The 19,840-nt window shown below is 38.0% G+C and overlaps 1 protein-coding gene across 8 annotated transcripts in view; it reads left to right on the forward strand.

Moving 5' to 3' along the window:
* The window catches only part of ppm1aa (protein phosphatase, Mg2+/Mn2+ dependent, 1Aa), a 32,530-nt gene extending 14,621 nt beyond the window's left edge, over positions 1-17,909 (forward strand). For 4 of the 8 annotated variants that reach the window (XM_070879456.1, XM_070879454.1, XM_070879457.1 and 1 more), the window contains 3 exons: positions 922-1,033; positions 7,047-7,101; positions 13,865-17,909. In XM_070879456.1, coding sequence (XP_070735557.1) covers positions 922-1,033; positions 7,047-7,101; positions 13,865-13,894 — 197 coding nt within the window. In that variant the 3' untranslated portion in view covers positions 13,895-17,909. Of the gene's footprint in view, positions 1-921; positions 1,038-7,046; positions 7,102-12,245; positions 12,315-13,864 lie in introns of those variants that run through there. The other 4 variants (XM_070879458.1, XM_070879459.1, XM_070879460.1 and 1 more) reach the window with 4 other exon arrangements.
* The last annotated feature ends 1,931 nt before the right edge of the window (positions 17,910-19,840 follow it).

The raw sequence follows: 19,840 nt of genomic DNA on the forward strand, positions 1-19,840 counted from the left end.
TTATTTTGTCTCTACATTTTTAGTCAAATAAGACTAAGAGGTATTTAAGCAAATATATTGTGACAAAAGAAGTGATTAATGTAATGTAGTCACTTGCTTAATGTTTGCACACAAACTCTAGTGTCACTATCATCTGATATACATAATATCAAGTAGTTTAGTTATGGTTTAAAAATATATGGGTAGTAAGTAGCTGTAAATCTTTTATTTTTGTATAGTAAATTATACAAGTAGGATGATTAAAATACAGCATACTGATGTAGATAATATGTTAGCCATATTTATAAAGTTACATGTTAAAAAGTTATTCTAATAAAGACATTTACTGAATCAATTCTGAGATCTTTGAATTTTTTTTATTTGACTAAGTCTTAGGCAGCATATATAGAATATTTCACTAAATCTGTTGGGCTGTCAGCTAGTCCTAATTAGTGCTGAAGGCTTTACTTCAAATTGTTTTGTTTAACAGCTGTTTGTACTCCCACCAGTAAGTTTTTTCTCTGTGTTGTAACTGCTTTTTGTTGATCTCAAAAAGAAACCCATTATATGTGGGTTAATGATGCTTTCCGGTCCCAAACCTAGTAGCTGTAATGCATGATATAAAATGTTAATGAATTGTTTGCTTGTACTCAATCATTATCTGGTCAAAATTCAAACATTTTTTCTACTGACAGTGTTCCATTGTTGCACTTTAGTAACAAAGTGCTCAAAAATAAAAATCCATCTGGTAGTTGTATAACTGGAATATTGTCATTAGTTACCTCATGAGAAAATACATCAAATTCTGTTCTGGTGCAGTACATTGATGTTTCACAGTTGCTGCTGTGTTGTTTGTTGTCATAGAACTTCAAAATTTGAAATACTGATATACAACTTTGACATGCACACCCCACTGACCCGGAAGTCCTTCTGATTCCCCAGAAATCTTTGAGAAGCAGGGTGCTGAGGGGGTGCCAGAGCTAGTCCACGTGATGCGTGCTTTATCGTCGGAGAGCATCCCAAACCTCCCACCAGGAGGTGAACTGGCCAGCAAGTGAGTGTACAATGTGTGGAATCATAACCTTTAACTAAAAATCTATTTGCACTGTTGAAAGGAACTTAAAGGGGGCTGCTAATCAGCTGCAAATATAATTTCCCTTCCAACACAACACTTGACTCCTTAACTGGCATTTTTATCAATGGTAAGAATGGAAGCTATTACTTGAGCAAAGCGAAGAAACTTTGACTGATTCAGCATTTCAGTACAGCATATTTGATTCTTCAAATATAGTGGTGATGAATATATTATGGATGATCTGAAAACCTAATGTGTAATCAGTTAAGTTTTGTACATAGTGATTAACAGTCCCATTTTAACCCCTTACAGTGCAAAATAAAATTAACGCTGTTCTTTCATCACAATGTTAATGCTGAAAGTTCTAGGCAGTATAAATTAAATGATTAGTATGTTATAACATACATTGTGGCACAAAGTCTATAGTATTCATTTAAATATGCAAAATGGGCAGTCATAAATTTTGTCCCTAATGGGCACTTGGATCAACTAATGTATTTAAAATTTGTAAATGATTTAAAGCTGCAGTATCCTTTTTTCTTCAGGCTTCTTGAGCTATATTTAAAACTATAAAATAAAACCTATTGTTTGCCTTTACAAATACAGGATCTCTTTGCATTAAAGTTCCATGCGCAACCTTGTCGGGATCATTCAATGCACGTATAAATGGAAATAAAAAATAGCCTATAAGTTATGAAAAGGATACTGCAACTATTTAAGTGGAGGTTTTACATACAGTTGTGGAGGATGCAGAGAAGAAATTTGCATGCTCATTTGATTCCTGTGCATTGAAAAAATGTGTTTGTAACTGTTTTACAACTAATGTAGCTAAATCTGTAAGTTGGTATTTAAATTTCTAAATTAGATTAAATATATCAGTATTGCATAGTTTAAAATATATATTTCAAATACAGTCAAGATATTCCTGGCATTCTTGTGTCTTTACTTGATAAGGTAATGGCCCTGAGTACATAGCTTTGAAGCAGTTTGATTTTTAATATGAATAAAAAAAGGAAATCCAGTTATATGATCTTGAGTCATGTTTACTACTCCATGCATTTTGTTGTTTATTTGGCAGCACACAATCATGTATGCCAATAGTTCTGCTGCTTGCACATCCTAAACAATAATGCATGCAGTTGTATCTGTATTGTCTACATGTTGAAAGAGTGTGTTTTAAACATGTTTTTTCTTCTAAGTAGACAACACCATGCAAATAGCAAAGTAAATGAATATAACTTGTTGGGTGTGTCATATTTAAATTGGTGCCACTGCTCAAATTACCTGAATGCAGGCCTGTAAAAATCGGATAGAGATAATATGACTTCAATTTTCTGGGGAAAAATTGTTTTATAAATTACCTGCACAGAAACTAGTTTAGAGAAGTTTTATTTTTTGTTGCTGGTTGTTACTAGATTTATTAAAAAGAATTTAAATGTAGCTACAAATTAGTGTTCTAAATCCTTATCTTTGTCTAGTTCATATAATAACTGCACCTTAAATTAAATGGTTTTAGAAATTACCAACAGGATTTTCTTTCCTTCCCGTAAGAGCATTTGTGTGTGGTGTGCTTTTATATTATAGCCATAATCTGTAGATGGAAATAGTGCAAGCTATTTTCTCATCAATAATTTTTCAATTTATGTTGAAATGCATACAGTACTCATACAACCAGGTACAAAAGTTGTCACTGGTTGTGATCATTTGCAGGAATTAAAATGCTTAAGTAAGCTTTAAACCATCTCTGCAAACTTTCTGTAATACTGCAGGTGAAAATGAACAATATAAAATTTAGTGGGAACCTTGAAGGTTTGGCACATTAAGATGCAATGACAACAACAACTTGCATTTATATAGCACCTTTTTAATGTAGCAAAACTTCCCAAGGCACTTCACAGGAGCCTGGTCCCGAGCCACATGAAATATTGTGACAGGTCACCATAAGCTTGGTCAAAGAGGTAGGTTTTAAAGAACGTCTTAAAGGTCTCCGAGGCAGTCAGGGCCCGCTGGAAGGAGCACTTCGAAGATCTCCTTAATCGAGACTCTGTCTTTGACACAAGTGTCCTCAACTCCATCCCGCAGCATGCTACTCATCATCTCAGCAAAACCCCAGCCCTGTACGAGGTAGAAAAGACCATCCGTCAGCTCAAGAACAAGGCATTGGGAGTGAGGCGCTATTGGCATGAATGCATGACCTCATTCTCTCTCATTTGGAAGGAGAAGAGCATGCCGGGAGATCTGAGATGCAGTAATCGTGACCATCTTTAAAGAAAGGGGACAAGTTTGACTGGCAACTGCAGAGGAATCTCCTTGTTGTCGGCCACTGGGAAAGTCATCGCTAGAATCTCCCTCAACCGTCTTCTCCCTGTGGCTGAGGAGCTCCTCCTGGAGTCACTGTGTGGATTCTGTCCACTACAGGGTACAACGGACATGATCTTTATGGCGCAACAACTGCCAGAGAAATGCAGGGAACAACACCAACCCTTGTATATGGCTGCCTTTGACCTTATAATTGTCTTTGACACTGTTAACTGCGAAGGACTATGGAGTGTCGTCCTCCGTTTTGGCTGTCGCCATACTCCGCCTGCTCCACGATGACATGCAAGCCGTGATCCTGACCAACGGATCCAACGCAGACCCAATCCACGTCTGGACCAGGGTCAAGCAGGGCTGCGTCATCGCGCCGACCCTCTTCTCGATCTTAATGCAATGCTCCACCTCGCGTTCAACAAGCTCCCCGCTGGAGTGGAACTAAACTATAGAACCAGTGGGAATCAGTTCAACCTTCGTTGCCTCCAGGCGAGATCCGAGACCGTCCCATTCTCTGTCGTCGAACTGCAGTACGTGGACGACACTTGCAACTGCAGACATTGAGGCTGAACTCCAAGCCATCGTCAACATCTTCACCGAGGCGTACGAAAGCATGGGCCTTACACGAAACATCCATAAGACAAAGGTCCTCCACCAATCTTGCCCTGCCACACTGTACGGTGCGGCCTTGGACAACATGGACCACTTTCCATATCTTGGGAGCCTATTATCAGCAAGAGCAGACATCGATGACTAGGTTCAACACCGCCTCCAACGTGCCAGCGCAGCCTTCGGTCGCCTGAGGAAGAGTGTGTTCAAAGATCGGGCCCGAAAATCTAGCACCAAGCTCATGGTCTACAGGGCTATAGCGATACCCGCCCTGCTGTATGGCTCAGACGTGAACCATATACAGTAGACTCCTCAAATCGCTGGAGAAATACCACCAACGATGTCTCCGCAAGATTCTGCAAATCCCCTGGGAGGATAGATGCATCAACGACAGTGTTCTAGATCAGGCCAACATCGAAGCACTGACTACATTCGACCAGCTCCGTTGGGCGGGCCACATTGTTCACATGCCTGACAAGACTCCCAAAGCAAGCACTCTACTCTGAACTACACGGCTAGCGAGCCCCAGATGGGCAGACAAATGTTTCAAGGACACCCTCAAAGCCTCCTTGATAAAGTGCAATATCCCCACCGATACTTGGGAGTCCCTGACCAAAGACCGCCCGAAGTGAAGGAGGAGCATCCGGGAGGGCGCTGAGCACCTCGAGTCTCATCGCCGAGAGCAGGCAGAAAACGAGAGCAGGCAGAAAACAAGCGCAGGCAGCGGCAGGAGCATGTGGCAAACCAGACACCCACCCACCCTTCCCTCCAACTACTGTCTGTCCCACCTGTGACTGAGACTGTAATTCCCATATTGGACTGTTCAGTCACCTGATAATTCACTTTTAAAAGTCTTCCTCGATTTTTGAGGGACTGTCTCTGTCTCAGAGGTATGTTTTAAGGAACATCTTAAAGGTTTGGATAAGCTCATGTTTATGGAGGGTGGAAGATGGGAGGCCAGCCAGGGGAATGTTGGAATAGTCAAGCCTAGAGGTAACAAAGGCAAGGACGAGGGTTTCAGCAGCCAATGAACTGCAAAGGGGCCTGGAAGTAGGCAGACTTGGTGATGGAGTGGATATGTGGTCAGATGTTCATCTCTGGGTCAGATACGACACCAAGGTTGCGAATGGTCTGGTTCAGCCACACACAGTTGCCAGGGAGAGGAATGGAGTCAGAGGCTAGGGAACGGAGTTTGTGGCGGGAACTGAAGACAATGGCCCAGAAGTCGAGTACGGACCTGGGGAGGCCGGAGTGTATACGGACCCGGGAAGGCATCGCAAAAGCCATTTTCAGCGCACAATGCGCATGCGCTGAAAACCGGCTTTTCCGATCTGTCAAGTTCCAGCTTGACAGATCCTCCACATCTCGAGAGCGAGAACATTTGCAAGGGCAAGATTGCGATATTTACCCATATCTTGCCCAGCAAATGTCCTGAAGACACTTGCTCCTGATAAAAGTAGGCGCATAGCCTACTTTTACAAGGTGTAAGAGTTTTAAAACACACACGACCATAATAAAATAAAATTAGAAAAACACATTTTATTGTTTTTAAAAACTCTGCCCACTACAGTAAATTTATTTTAAACCATAATTTAAAAAACTTTTTTTAAATTGGCATTTTTTTTCTAAGACATTTATTAACTTTAATTTCAGTTAATTTTAATTGAGGTGTTTATTTTTTATTATAGTGTTTAGTGTTTTTTTTCATAGCAATGAGAACTCTTAGATATGGAGTTCTCATTGCTATTAATGCGACTGCTGTGGAATACTGTACCTGATTGGTGTGACTGCACCTTCTGAATCCGAACCTGGCGGAAGGGAAAAGGAGGCCTCTGCACTGGAATCATAGGCGCCTCCGGGACCTATAAATTATCCAGTCGGAGGCGTTCATCCGAAAGAAGCCTCTGACCGGAATTTCCAGGCCAATGACTTCGGTCTTCCTAATATTAATTTGAGGAAATTTTGCTAATCCAATACTAGATGTCAGAGAAGCAGTCTGACAATGGAGGAGTTGAGAGAGTTGGTGGTGAGGTAGAACTGGATGTCGTCAGCGTACATGTGGAAACTGATGTGCTTTCAGATAATATCGCCAAGGGGCAGAATGTAAATAAGAAGTAGGAGGAGGACTCGACTGGTGTGGGAGCAGGAAGAGAAGCCATTGCAGGTGATCGATAAGAATGGAACCAGGCAAGGGCAGTCCCACCCAGCTGAACAAACCCAGCTTTGACAAATATTCAGTTAAACAAATTTTAGATTAAATTCAGATGCATTTTAAATAGGCAAAAGAATACTATAAAGTAATAACTGTTCTGGCCAAAATCACTTGTGCTGTAACGATCAACAGTGATGGTTACTTGTATGAACTTTGCTGAAAACCAATTTGGCTTTGTCAATTTGTGTGGAGCATTTATCCGTAAGCCATTCCCCATTGAGAACTAATTTACTGTTGCAATTTATGAAAGTTTTAAAAAAAACTGAATAAAATTGTGAAGTCAATAATGGTTTGCCACACAAGGCAACAAAATGTGGAGCTGTACATACAGGTCCTCCCGTGGCGATCAAAAGTAAGTGGTGTTTTCATTTACTATCATCTTTTAACTTTTTTGCAAATCTATTTGATAGTTCAATCATCTAGTGCTCGAGAGTAATTGGTGAATGACTTCAATGTGAATTTTATAAAACTAAGCTGCTCTCACTAGTATAGAACCATCTAACTGTTACACACTAAGTTTTAATAAAGCTGATGCACCATTTGCCATTTTGCACATTTCTGACATCAAGGAATTGACATGCCAGCGAATTGAAAATATTCTGGATGGTGAATTGATGGTACTGCACATATGACAGTATTGTCATCCTTTCTCTTAGTAATAGCTGAAATCTGCAGGTTGTGTGAAGTCAGATAAGTTCTGGATGATTCATTGAAGTCTTAATTTTAAGAAATGAATGACAAATTCTGCAACTTCAAAAACATTTTTATTTTATAAATATATCTTTTAATTCAATATCAACTTGAATATGCATATGAAAAATCAATTTTGAATTTTAACTTTTTTTTTTTAATTTACTTTAGGCGGAGTGTTATTGAAGCAGTTTACAACAGACTGAATCCCTATAGGGCCGACACTGTGAGTAACCATACTTCTAACATTAAGGCCATTTATGTCTAGGCAACTTTCATAATTATAATAGTGAACCCCTTTATTGTATGCCTACAACCAATACCATTGTGACAGAAATTCAGAGCTTTTATGCTTAAGACAAAATTGTTTCTGGCCTGAAAACCCACCATTGTTAGCAATGGTACTTCCATATTGCTAAAATACCACTTTTTCACAGTATCAATAAAAAGAAACTGCTAAATCATAGAATATTGCAGTCCCAGAAGGAAGCCATTCAGCCTGTTATGCCTGTGCCGGCTCTTTGAAAGAACTGTCCAGTTTAGTCCCACACCCCAGCCTTTTCCCCATAATACTGTAAACAAGTCCTCTTCAAGTACATGGTCAATTGTCTTTTGAAAGTTTCTATGGAATCTGATTCTATCAACCTTTCCGGTAATGTGTTCCAGATTTTAACAATCCTCGGTGGTGCGGGGGGGGGAATTCTCCTCATTTCCCCTTTAGTTCTTTTGCCAATTATTTTAAATCTATGATCTCTGGTTACTGACCCTCTTGCCAGTGGAAACAGTTTCTCCCTACTTGCTCTATCAAATCCGCTCATAATTTTAAATATCTCTTGGGTCTCCCTTTAACCTTCCTGATCTAAGGAGAACAATCCCAGCTTCTCTGATCTCTCCACATAACTGAACTCCCTGGTATCATCCTAGTAAACCTCCTCTCTACCCTCTCCAAAGCCATGACATCTTCCCTAAAGTGTGGTGCCCAGAATTGTAATCAATACTCCCACTGAGGCCTAACCAGTGATTTGTGACGGTTTAGCACAACTTTCTTGTTTTTGTATTCAATTTCCCTATTTACAAAGCCAAGTATCCCATATGCTTTTTAAACCTCCTGATCAACTTGCCCTTCTACTTTCAAAGATTTGTCAATATACATCCTCTACTCTAACCCTCTCTGCTCGTCCCCTCAAAATAGTAGTTTAGATTAAAATGCCTCCCTATGTTCCTCACAAAGTACATCACTTCACACTTAGCCGCATTAAATTATATCTGCTTATTTCACCAGTCTGTCTGTCCTGAAGTCTGCTACTATCCTGCTCACTATTTACTATGTTGCTAAGTTTTGTATCATCTGCAAACTTTGAAATTGTACTCCCTATATCTAAGTCCAAGTCATTTTTTTTATAACAAGAAAAGCAATGGTCCTAATTCTGATCGCCAGGGACCCCACTGTATATTTCCCTCTAGTCAGAAAAAACATCTGTTCACCATACTCTTTGCCTTCTGTCCTGTAGCCAATTATGTACCCAAAATGCCACCATCGCTTTAATACCATTTGCTTCTATTTTCTGAATAAGTCTGTTATGTGGTACTTTATCAAATGCCTTTTGAAAGTCCATATATATCTACTGCATTACCTTCATCAACCCTCCCTTGTTACTTCACCAAATAACTCAATCGGGTTAATCACACAAGATCCGCTTTCAACAAATCCCTGCTGCCTGTCTCTTATTAACCCATGCTTCTCCAAGTGAGAATAAAACATTTTCCTTGACGAAAGTCTTTAATAATTTTCCACCACTGGCACTAGGGGGTTGCAGAGTGTGTGAGAAGAGGAGATACTGTTCCTGAAGCTTGTGTTGAACTGGGTTGAATGAATGAAGACAAGGACTGAGAAGTTAGAAAGGGAATGAAAATTGAAGTGGTGAGTCACATTTGGGGATGGAACTGATCTACTAGCAGAGCATTTGCTGATCAAATCAATCTAACACTGCCCACTTAATGTTAGAGGACTAAAGCGTGAGCAACAAATATTGTTTTCCAAATTGGAGTAAATACTCGTTTTACAAGAAAGGAGTGTTTGGGACCCTGTACAATGGTATGGAAAGAGTTTTCACAGTAAAATGCCATGGAAAGGGCAGCTAGAAGTTAGATTGATGAAGGAACCAACAGCTGTGTAAGATTCTGGTTAGCGCCTTGTCGTATCAATTAATAGGTTCGAGAGTCTAGTGTTATCAGCTTATTAAGAAATATAAGATTAACCGGTTCTTCAAAGTTGCTCTGTTCAACAATTTCCCATTATACATCTGTATCCATGGTAACCTCACTTAACTATTTTAAGTTTATACACTTCTAACCTCTTGTGGTACAATTCTCATCTAAGGATCTATTGTCTACAGGAATAGTTAATTACTACACTAGCTGTCTTATCTTACTCAGGCTGTTTATTCTGTTTTAGACACTATCTATACTAGTTATTTAACCCATCATAAATACAAATCATTTTTCTTCTATTACCTCTAAAATATATAAGCTCTATCCCAGATGGAATGGTCCCTCTGGAAAAAGGAGAGGAGAAAATGTGCTTCTTGGTGGAATCATGTAGATGGGTGAGATGTTCGGGTAATTGTGAAGATTAGGGTAGCAGATGTGAGCAGAGTTATGGAAAATTGGATCTATATGTTCAAGGGGCTTGTCAATTATTGCTGAGAGAGCGCCTCCGGCTTCTGAAGCTCTGGTGCCGAACATGGAATCATTTAGAGTAGATTCAATGGAGACTGAGAAACTGAGAGAAATGGATGAAATTATTAGAGGAAACAGGATGGGAAGAAGCATAATCCAGATGGTTGTGGGAGTCAATGTCCTTGTTATACATTTCTATATAATCCCCATTACCTGAGATGGACAAAGAGAAGTAAGGGCCAGAAATGAATCATTCGAAGATGAGAGATGAGCGGAAATTAGAACTGTACTGAACGACAGTTTCAAGATCCGAGTGATTGCATTAAATGGCTCCAACAAGGTCATCAGTGTGATGGAGGAGGAGATTAAGGAGGAGACTGCTATCATCATTAAAATAGCAAAGTAAAATGCTTCTCCTGCATTATTTCTTCACACAAAATTGATTCCTGAAACACGGTCATCCACTCCATATGGCGAACACTACCACTGAGCCAGATCTAGCTTAGTCTCTGCTGGCTTTAAGTACTCTGTCAGACTTCTGAGGTAAAGTCAGTCTAATAAATCATTCAACATCATACTTTGAAAAAACAAAGAACATTAGACAATGTTGTCTTATAATTACATTATATTAACAACCATTCACAGGCTATCAAATACCTAGAATATTTGTCCACACAAATGCATCTGCCATTATAGTAATTTTCAAATACAACTCTGTACCCAAAGTATCACGCTGACTAAATTTAATAGAATGATATCTAAACAGCAAGGTGCCAAGAAATGCTTCTAAAGGAATAAAGCATCTGAAATGACCCTTTATTGTTTCCCAGATGAATGTATATTAACCCCTCCCTAAACCTCTCTACCTCCCTTTCCTCCTTTTAAGTTGCTCCTTAAAACCTACCTCTTTGACCAAGCTTTTGGTCATCTGCCCTAATATCTCCCTATGTGGCTCAGTATCAAATTTTGTTTTATAACGATCCTGTGAAGCGCCTTGGGACATTTTACTACTTTAAAGGCGCATATATATATATATATATATACTTGTTACAGTTTGCAGAAACCTGCATTAGCTCTGGGTATTGTAGCCAATAAAAAAAATCAATGAATATTCTAATGCAGACAAAATTGCTTAATTTTTGTCACACTACAGAGCCTGTACACCCATGGTGAACGGAGGCTTTATACCACCATCCGTCACCATGACAATCTTCATGTTATCTGCTTCCTCCTTGAACAGTAGCACAACCAGTCCCACTATCCTCCTTAGCCTGTCAAAACTTGTTTTTACTCTGAACGTCCCTTTTTAACTCCACTCTTTTTTTTCCTCCAAATAAAATACCTCCTTGTGGCATGCCACTTTAACTCTGCCTCCCATTCTGATCTTTTTGCAGGGTTTGGAAAAAAACAATGCTTTTTTTCATTTTCTCCAATGTGCAATCATTCGATAGAAATATATGTTTCATAGCCCCTGCTGTTCTTCATGCAGACAGTTTTCAATCTGCTGTGCCACCATTGGGAGGCATTAAGTTGAACCAAGCAACTGTCCCTTAAGGAGGGAAAACCTGTCCGATCTCATAGATCACAACTGGACTCAAATGTCAAACAAACCAGAAATTGAAGCCCATTTGAAAGATTGTGAAGTAGTATCAGAAAAATACTATTTGAAGCAATTTATTTTTGAAACCATGGGTAAAAGCCATAACTTGTGCTTAAATTAATGTTCCTGCTACATAAAAAGTAAAATTAGAAGGTTAACAAACTTATTTTGGGTTGTTTTCATGATCTGGACATAGCGTTTTGGCTGCCTGTCTTTTTGATGCAATGTGGTTGAGTACTATGACAGGGAATAGAAATTGCAGGTTATGACCTGAGCTATGAGGTTGGAACCATGTTAGATTAGTGAAAATTTGAAGCAACATCAAAGCTTATAACCCAAAATAAAATGGGGGATCCCCACATGCCAAGATCTCATGTGGCAGTATTGATGTCTAAGATTTGACTTTGTTTTCCAAAGTATAACTGGCCATTGCTGCAATTTCATCGCTTATCATTTGTTTTTCCCCCCCTCCACTTTTCCTTTTTATTTTTTTCTGCTCTTACTCTTCAGTCACTTTATTTCCCATTCTCGCACACAATTGGCAATCTGAGTCCAGTTGAAAGGGCCTTATTTCAAGCCTTGGCATGTTTTACCATTCTCACTTTAGCATATGAAATACAGTTTGTGTTCATGGAGTGTTAGAAAGAGGGTAATGAAGGAGCTACACACAAATGATTGCCAATTCAGAAGCATTAGAGGTGGGGAAAATATAGTGTTCTTTGCAGGTGAGTAGGTTGCTTCTGATTTTCAACTCTGGAAAGTAACTTGCCTCAGGTCAAGTAGTGAATAAAATTTTCCACCACTGATGTGATACCCATGTGTCACAGCATGCTGTCTTTATACTGTGCATTTGGCACTCTTGTTTCACTGAGAGATTTTGATATAGTGACAAAAGACAGTGTCTGTCTGGAATAATATTGGTGTAAACAGGAGCATGTCCTAGATGTGCTCTCATTTCATTTAACCCATCTCTTTTATCGGTGCTTTCAATCAGCAAAACATGCACATGTTTTGTCATGCATGCACTGATCTCTACGAGCTCCCATCCACACTGATCTGAGTATGTAGTGTAACTGCAACTTCCTCCATAGCTGCTGTCAGAGCTGGTGGATGTGGTGTAAAGGAAGTATAAAACTTCAGGCTCCTACACTCTCAAACAAGTAAGTCTGAAGGTATATTCTTGGGATTGTATAGCCTTAAATCAATGGAAGGAGAACAAAATTAGTCCACCAATTATCTGTTTATAATAATACCTGAAAGTTTTGGGTAACATCACTTGTATTGAAGGGCTAGATTTTCCCCAGCCTAACGCACGTTTTAGCGCGATTTATCTGCGTTAAAAGTGCTTTTTTGTTCTTAAACTGAATTGCACAAAATTCCCCAAACCTTAAGAATGACATTTTTAAAATATCGTCAAGAAGCTGATCACCCTGGTGCAATGCAAAAAAATTGAAAAAAACACACTGCCTAAGTTTGGCCATTCGGCGAACCTGTTTTTAGAAAAAAAAACACACGAGAAAAGCAGGCGTTGCAGCCTCAAACGTCGGTAAGTAGGAAAAAAATGTAAAGCCTTTATTTTTAAAATTCTTTTGCAGCAATTACTTAGTTAAGTGTCTTGTAAATGTTTTGTGATTTTCGATATTTTGTTTTTTGCAATTTTTTTCCGCTTTGTTAGGCCTCTGGCTAAAGTTGGCGACATCGCGGTTTTTAACACCAATCGTCGTTGAATGCCATATTTTAAGAACCACCGTATTTTGTGGCCAAATTTACACCCCTAAAAAATGGCAATGTTTGTTCTTGTATTTCACTATTTTGTCGTCATTAAATAACGACAGGATGGAGAATTTCTCGCCCATAGTTCCAAGGAGTGAGCTCTCAGATTAAATTGATGCAACAAGATGTACTTAGTAGTCAGATGTACTATATTATATACCTTCCCTCCCAGACCTCTTCCTGCATTACACTGATGACTGTTGTCAGCGTGGGACCTTTACAGCTGTCTCCTTAGTGAATGCTTACTCCTTTAGCTGGCATTATTGACTGGGCTATTGGCTTTGTTGCTGACTTTGATCAGCAGACTGGGTATATGTTTCCAAAGCACAATATTGGTTTCACCGGTTGTGTGTGTTTTTTTTTAAATCCTCCTTTCTCACTCCCTTCCTACTGATTTCCCACCCTCTCTGTCTACACCTCCCAGAAAGTTTTCTGCTGGTGTGTGCTGCCTCAGAACTGGCAAATCCTGTGCCATTAGAGTTGATACACTGTCCTATGAATTTTAAATACTATTGCAATAGATTGCTTTTAACTACAATTTTCATACCCCAGAAATTATGTGTAAACTTAAAGATTTCATTAAATGGCCATAACTCTGTTATACCAGAATGTAATGCTTTTGAATTTGGAATAGCTGCTCAATTTTGCTCAGCCTTATTTGATCACAGTAGTATAAAATACACTATGCAAGAACAAGAATAGAACGAACAGGTTGTTTTAAAAATTCAAAGCATCTGGAAAGAGCTTTGGCAACTACTGGGAATTTATATTAAATATCTACCACCGATACTTAAAGGTTTTGAATGCTATTTTAATAACTATAAATTCAGTCAGAGTTATTATGGTTCTTAATTCTTTGCAGTCTGGGTTGTCTAGAAATTTCTGCACTTTTGGGCACTCCAGACTTTAAAGAGTTATACTTCTTTTCTTTATCAAGGAACCTTCATCCCCAGACGACATGTGGTAGCTGCAGACCAGGAAGCTTGCATACATCTACAACCAAGGCCATTGCATATTCGTGAATCACAAGTCTGCAAAGCATTGTTTGATTTTTGCGAAGAGAATTCAGAAAGGGTGCAACTACAATACCAGAATTCAGTAACCAGCAATGATTCACCCAGGATTTGATTTATTTACGGTGGTTGAAAATACAGAAGATTGAATTATTTCCACTATAAATTGGGCATTTTGATTTAATCTTGTTGACTTAAAAGTGCAATTTTGTCTCTTTTTTTAATGCTTCTATTTAATGGAATATGACCTCCTTTTAAAAAGTGTATTGTATAGAAAAACTAACTGATGTCCCCCTCTGGTGCAGAAGTAGCAGCCAAGTATTTGGTTTATCAAAAGAAGAATTTCCTCCATCCAAAGAACTTTTGTTGCAATTGTAATCTTCTTTAAATTGAGTCTTGGGTAAGCTACTCTTCAAATTATGTCCCAATACCAGAGAGTATGAATGCTCTGTAAAATTTTAATTATGGGTTTGGCAGGCCGTGAACTTGTAGAATAAATGCTCACTTGTTGAGTATGTCACAGATCAAACTCGAATCATAGCATCCATATTACTATGGGCTTTTTAAAAGCTAACATTACACTGCTGGGGAAAGTGATTTATTGGGAATTATATAATGCCATGTCTCTAATTTTGAAAAAATCTAGCTAAGGTGTGTACATTGTTAAATGGCAGAGTGCCCTGTGTTCTTGCTGTTAAATGAAAAATTTACCACGCTAGATTTTTATACTAAGTTATTTATAATATTTTATATTTTAATGCTGCTTTTCCACTTTGACACACTCCCCACCTCCAAAAATTAAAATGTTACTTTATTTCTTCATGGGCTTGAGTCTTCATTTATCTATCATCAGCTAAATGGACAGAAGAGCAAGCCACAGATGCTTGAGTTGAGCTGATTGGTATGCTGGTTGTAGTGGTGAAGGTCATTTGGTTAGATATTTTTTTTTTCCTTCCAGGAGGTGATGGTCTTCCACTAGGTCATACTACTTATCCAGATCACCAAGAACAATAATGCTGGTAGCATTATTGGTCAGTGGATTGGATTGTCCAGCCAGCACTGGATGGTAGTTTGTGACCACAGAGATAGAAAGTTAGCTGCTTTATTGCTGTGCTTTGGAGTGTCAAAGTACTTTTCCCATTGATAGTTAACACTTAAAAGCTTTGTATATGATCTGTAATCAACCAAACCTTTTTATTTGTTTCCTTTTGTATTGTGTATTAATGGTACAATGCTAAGAATGCATTTCTAGAATCTGTGTAAGAGTGTGAAATGGATGCATTATTGCACTTCATTAACCAATCTTTATTAATATTTGACAATCCATGGCATTGTATAATAACCTTTAAATGTATCCATAAAGAGCAAATAACACACTTCAGGATTTGTTTAGGCTTGCCTTGTGTCCCAAGTAATTGCAGATTTTTCAATATTGCTTTAAATGTTTATTTGTATTTAATGCTTTATAATCAGCTATTTGGTAACAGGAGTACTTTCTCATTGTACTAAATCTTTCATTAACTGTTTTCGAAAAGTAGAGGATTGAACAAGAAAATATTGAGGTGTATTTCAAGGTGGGAAGGTTTTATTTAAAGTGTATTGTCCTGAGGACATGCGGCTTGATAGTACAGATTGTCTGGTGGTAGATCTGCATGTTCAGTGGGTTTAAATACATGGAAAGGAATTGGTTATGACACTGGATCAGGTTTCCATATACCACTGTGAACAGACAGTTTAATACTTAGTGACTGTATCGAATGAGCTTCCAGCTGTATTCATGTTCCAAACTAAAAATGTAGATTGTGACATTGGATTTTCTTTCAATCTCATCATAGCAAGAATATTTTTTTTTTCTTTTAGTTATCATGGTTAAAAATTGCATTGTACAGAGCTTCAACAGAATGGAATTCTAGTGATGGTAAAATGGATGCTTTATTTTTATGTATTTTTGGTGTAGTGCTATCTAGTTATAAAAGGTTCAGCAGTCAGTCCTTGAGGACGATTTTTAAGTTTTTATCACAGTGGCTATAATTCCCAACCCAAATGCAAGGAAAAATGAGCAAAATGTTTGAAATTGTTGTAATGTCAATGTTTCTCCCCTAAATAATGAAGCAACATTAATTATGCTTAAATATTGCTATTTCACTGGTATTTTACATCAAATTAAAAATCTGAAATTGCTTTAGAAGCAACTTTTTCTGAGTCCTCTCCCATTTTCCTTTTTATTAAGTTGTCAGTGGTGCCACCCAGTTCCATATTTTCTCTCTCTCATTGCAAGGTGGTCTAAGCCACTGACTTCTCAATGGCAGTCAGTGTAATTCTGTGGTGCAGACCTGACCTAGTCAATTTTTCCCCTCCGAGATAAATTTCGACAGGGTATTGAACTCCAGCCCTCTGACTGATTGAATGGAGTCCAATGCTTGCCATTAGAGCAACCCCATCATTTAAGGAACAAAAGATCCAGTCGTAATATTGTGATGTCTGATAGTATTTCATGAAAGCATTCTAACCTATTTGCAGCAGTATAAATTAAATAAATATTAAAGAAATGGCCCCTGAAATAATATCTAATGGGTTTTAATGGCAAATGAAAAATCCATGTATTAATGTGCAAGATTAATAAACTTTAATATTATTTTAAGTGCTCTCAATAGTTAAAGCTTGTGACTTTAAGTAAAGATTGATTTTTGGCATCCTAAATGAAATATACATTGCTGACAATATAAAATTGCTCACTGATAAACTTTAAAATCAAATTACTCCAAAATAGTTTTTCTAATGCTTTGGAAAGAATACTTGTGTCCAAGAAAATGAACTGTAATATTTTTATGAATTTACATTTTTTAATTTGGGTTGCAAATTTAAATTAAATAAAGGACATGTTTTAGGTAGTCTGATGAAATAAATATCTTCAAGTGAGGCTGACCAGATAACTCTCAAGTGACAAGTCATGAAAGTTCTGGTCAGCTTCACAAGTAAGAGATATTTGATTGAAATCACATTGTTCATTGGAATATCATAACTTATTTTCATTGTTATTTCTGTACACAAGTGTTGGAGAAATACTGTTGAATATTTGAAAAACTTCAAAAATTGAGGGGGTTTGTTTTTAAAAGGGCAAGCCAGTTCTGAACTTTGCTCATCTTTCACTTCAAGGTTTTTAAATGACTGCAGATTTGATCTGAAGCATTGTTGTCTTTCGGACAAACCAAGTACGAATTGACTTTTCTCACTGTTGTGTAATAAATGTCAGACAAATGAACTTTCCCGCTTATGTCGTGGTGTCAGAAAATGTAACTGTAATCACACCAGTTTGCCTTACTACGTTCTAGGATAGCATTTGTCCCAGCACATTGCAAAAGATGGGATTATATGATACATCTATTTGACTTAAGTCTGAAACTTGCTGTGCCTGTCTTAGAAGAAAACCTTGTGAATTGCCATACAAATTAATCATCTGTAGATATATTTGTTTATAGTGTTCATTATCAGGTAGCATCAACATACTGCTAGACTTCCCTTTACTCAAACATCTATATATATTTTTTCGGATCAGAAGATAACGGCATTGGAAAATATTTTAATAACTGTTTACTTTAGTATAGAAAGTAATTTAAATTTTCTATTCAGTTTATCACACACTAGAACGCATTGATTGACCTGTAGAATGTGTAACAATACTTGGTACATTATTGTTCACAGCAATTATACTGTTATTGAAAATCCAGATTAAGATTTGTGTTTACAAAAAGCTTGTTAATTGTATATTTTGTATTATGTACTGATCCCAACTCCAGAGGAAATAATGTGTGAATTTAGTTCCTAACTGTGAGATTGTACTATTTGTTTGGAGTCAATTGAACAAATTGCATATGCCTGTGAATTGTGTTTGCAGATTGTGAAAGTTTGAAATACATTTATGGCTGAAGAATGGTGCCATTTATTAAAGTGTCAGGCAATTGCATTATATTTTTGTGTTTTTACTAGTTAAATCATGAAATTTACATAAATGGGTTGACAATTTTGTTTGCGGCCTTGAGTCCGTTATAGACTGCATTTAAACATGTTAAAAACCTAAATTGTGCCATAGAAAATTAACCTGTTCTTCAACTAATCTAAATCAAAGCGTACAAAACAGTTTGCTATTTATACTAATATATTTTCATATGCTGAGCTTCTGATCATTAATGTTAATCAATTGGAGGATAGACACTTTAAGAAGGAAGAAAAGTCACAATCACCCTGAGTTATTGTTCCATACTTCCTAGTAGTTGAATCAAGAGCAATAATAGATCTTAGTCTGTCTGTGCTTTATTTTTTTTTTCTTCATCAGTGGACATCACTGGCAAGGTCAGCATTTATTGCCATCCCTAGTTCCCCTTGAGAAAGTGGTGATGAGCCACTTTCTTGACAACTGAGTGGCTTGTTTGGCCACTTCACAAGAGCACTTGAGTTGCTGTGGGTCTGGAGTCACACAGGCCAGACCGGGTAAGGAATACAAATTTCCTTCCCTAAAGGACATTAGTGAACCAGATGTGTTTTTACAACAAGCTGATTGGATCATGGTCACCATTACTGACAACTAGCTTTTTATTCTAGATTTATTTATTTGAATTTAAATTGCCCAGCTGTTGTGGTGGGATTTGAACTAGTGTCTCTGGATTACTAGTCCAGTAACATAACCACTATGCTACCATTCCCACAGATGTATAATACAATTTTAAGTTAACTAGTTTAGTGTGCATACACTAAAATTATCTAGAGTGTTTTGTTGTTGGCAATTCGGTTGTAATGCCCCTCCAAATGAAAACACCCTTGAACCTGTTTAGCTCAAATTTCATATTCCTAAATCAGCAAATTGCCGCTGAACAGGTTGGAAATGTGTCAATTAGCTAGTAGCTAATCACCAATCGTGAAACTCAAAAGAAAGTGTGAATCCAAAATGGGCAGTCAGCAACACATAGATTTAATAAAGGGGAGCCAGTCAAATTGCTCAAAATATTTTTTGAAAATCCTTTGACCATCGTTTTCTGTTCTTAACTAAATTGACTACATGTTGCTAGAAATAGTTTATGACAACCACATAAAGCAATAACATTTTCATTTTCTGGGTTAGACATGCTTTCTGAGCCCCATGACTATGTCAAGCCTGAACCTTGAGTTTATACAAGTGCCCAGATATATTCTAGTACAGTGTTTCTCAAACGGCTCTGTAGTGACTTCCAAGGAGGTCCGTGACCGCAGGTAATTTCTAACCTATTCCTCTTTATAAAACTGACACTGATTCAGTTCTTGCAACTTATTCTCAATGTCTGGGCCCGCCTCCTCACAGAGGCCGACGGCTCTTACTCACTTTGCAATAAGCGCTCCCTGCCGGTCGAGACGATTCCTCTCTCTGGTGCGACAATGTATTCATGCAAACATGTACAATCACACAGTGCAGCTGTTACGGAACATGCCAATTGGCCAGTATGGAATGAGTCATGCTTCCACCAGCATGTGCTTGGGTGCTTGTGCCCTCATTCATCTTGGCCGGTCTGCTGACTGCTTTAAAAATTGTCCAGCACAAAATGGCTAATAGTGGCCATCTGTTGCTGTGGAGTACCCAGAATTGGTGTAAGAATCTGGCACAACCATCTCACTGATATCTGTAAACACTGACCTGTTTTCTTAAAAGCAATATTAAAACACTTTACGAGCAGCACTTGCACATTGAGTATTATTTAGTTGGGGTGGTGTGGGGCGGGGGTCCGTGATTACTATCCGATTTCAAAAGGGTTCCTTCAATCCAAAAAGTTTGAGAACCACTAATCTAGTGGAAAGTTACTGAAACCGTAAGACCCCAGAGCACAGTGGAATTTGGATAAAATCTTAGGTCCAAATCCATTTCTCGTATTTTT

This window comes from Pristiophorus japonicus, chromosome 4, assembly GCF_044704955.1.
Source record: "Pristiophorus japonicus isolate sPriJap1 chromosome 4, sPriJap1.hap1, whole genome shotgun sequence".
Taxonomy (NCBI): domain Eukaryota; kingdom Metazoa; phylum Chordata; class Chondrichthyes; family Pristiophoridae; genus Pristiophorus; species Pristiophorus japonicus.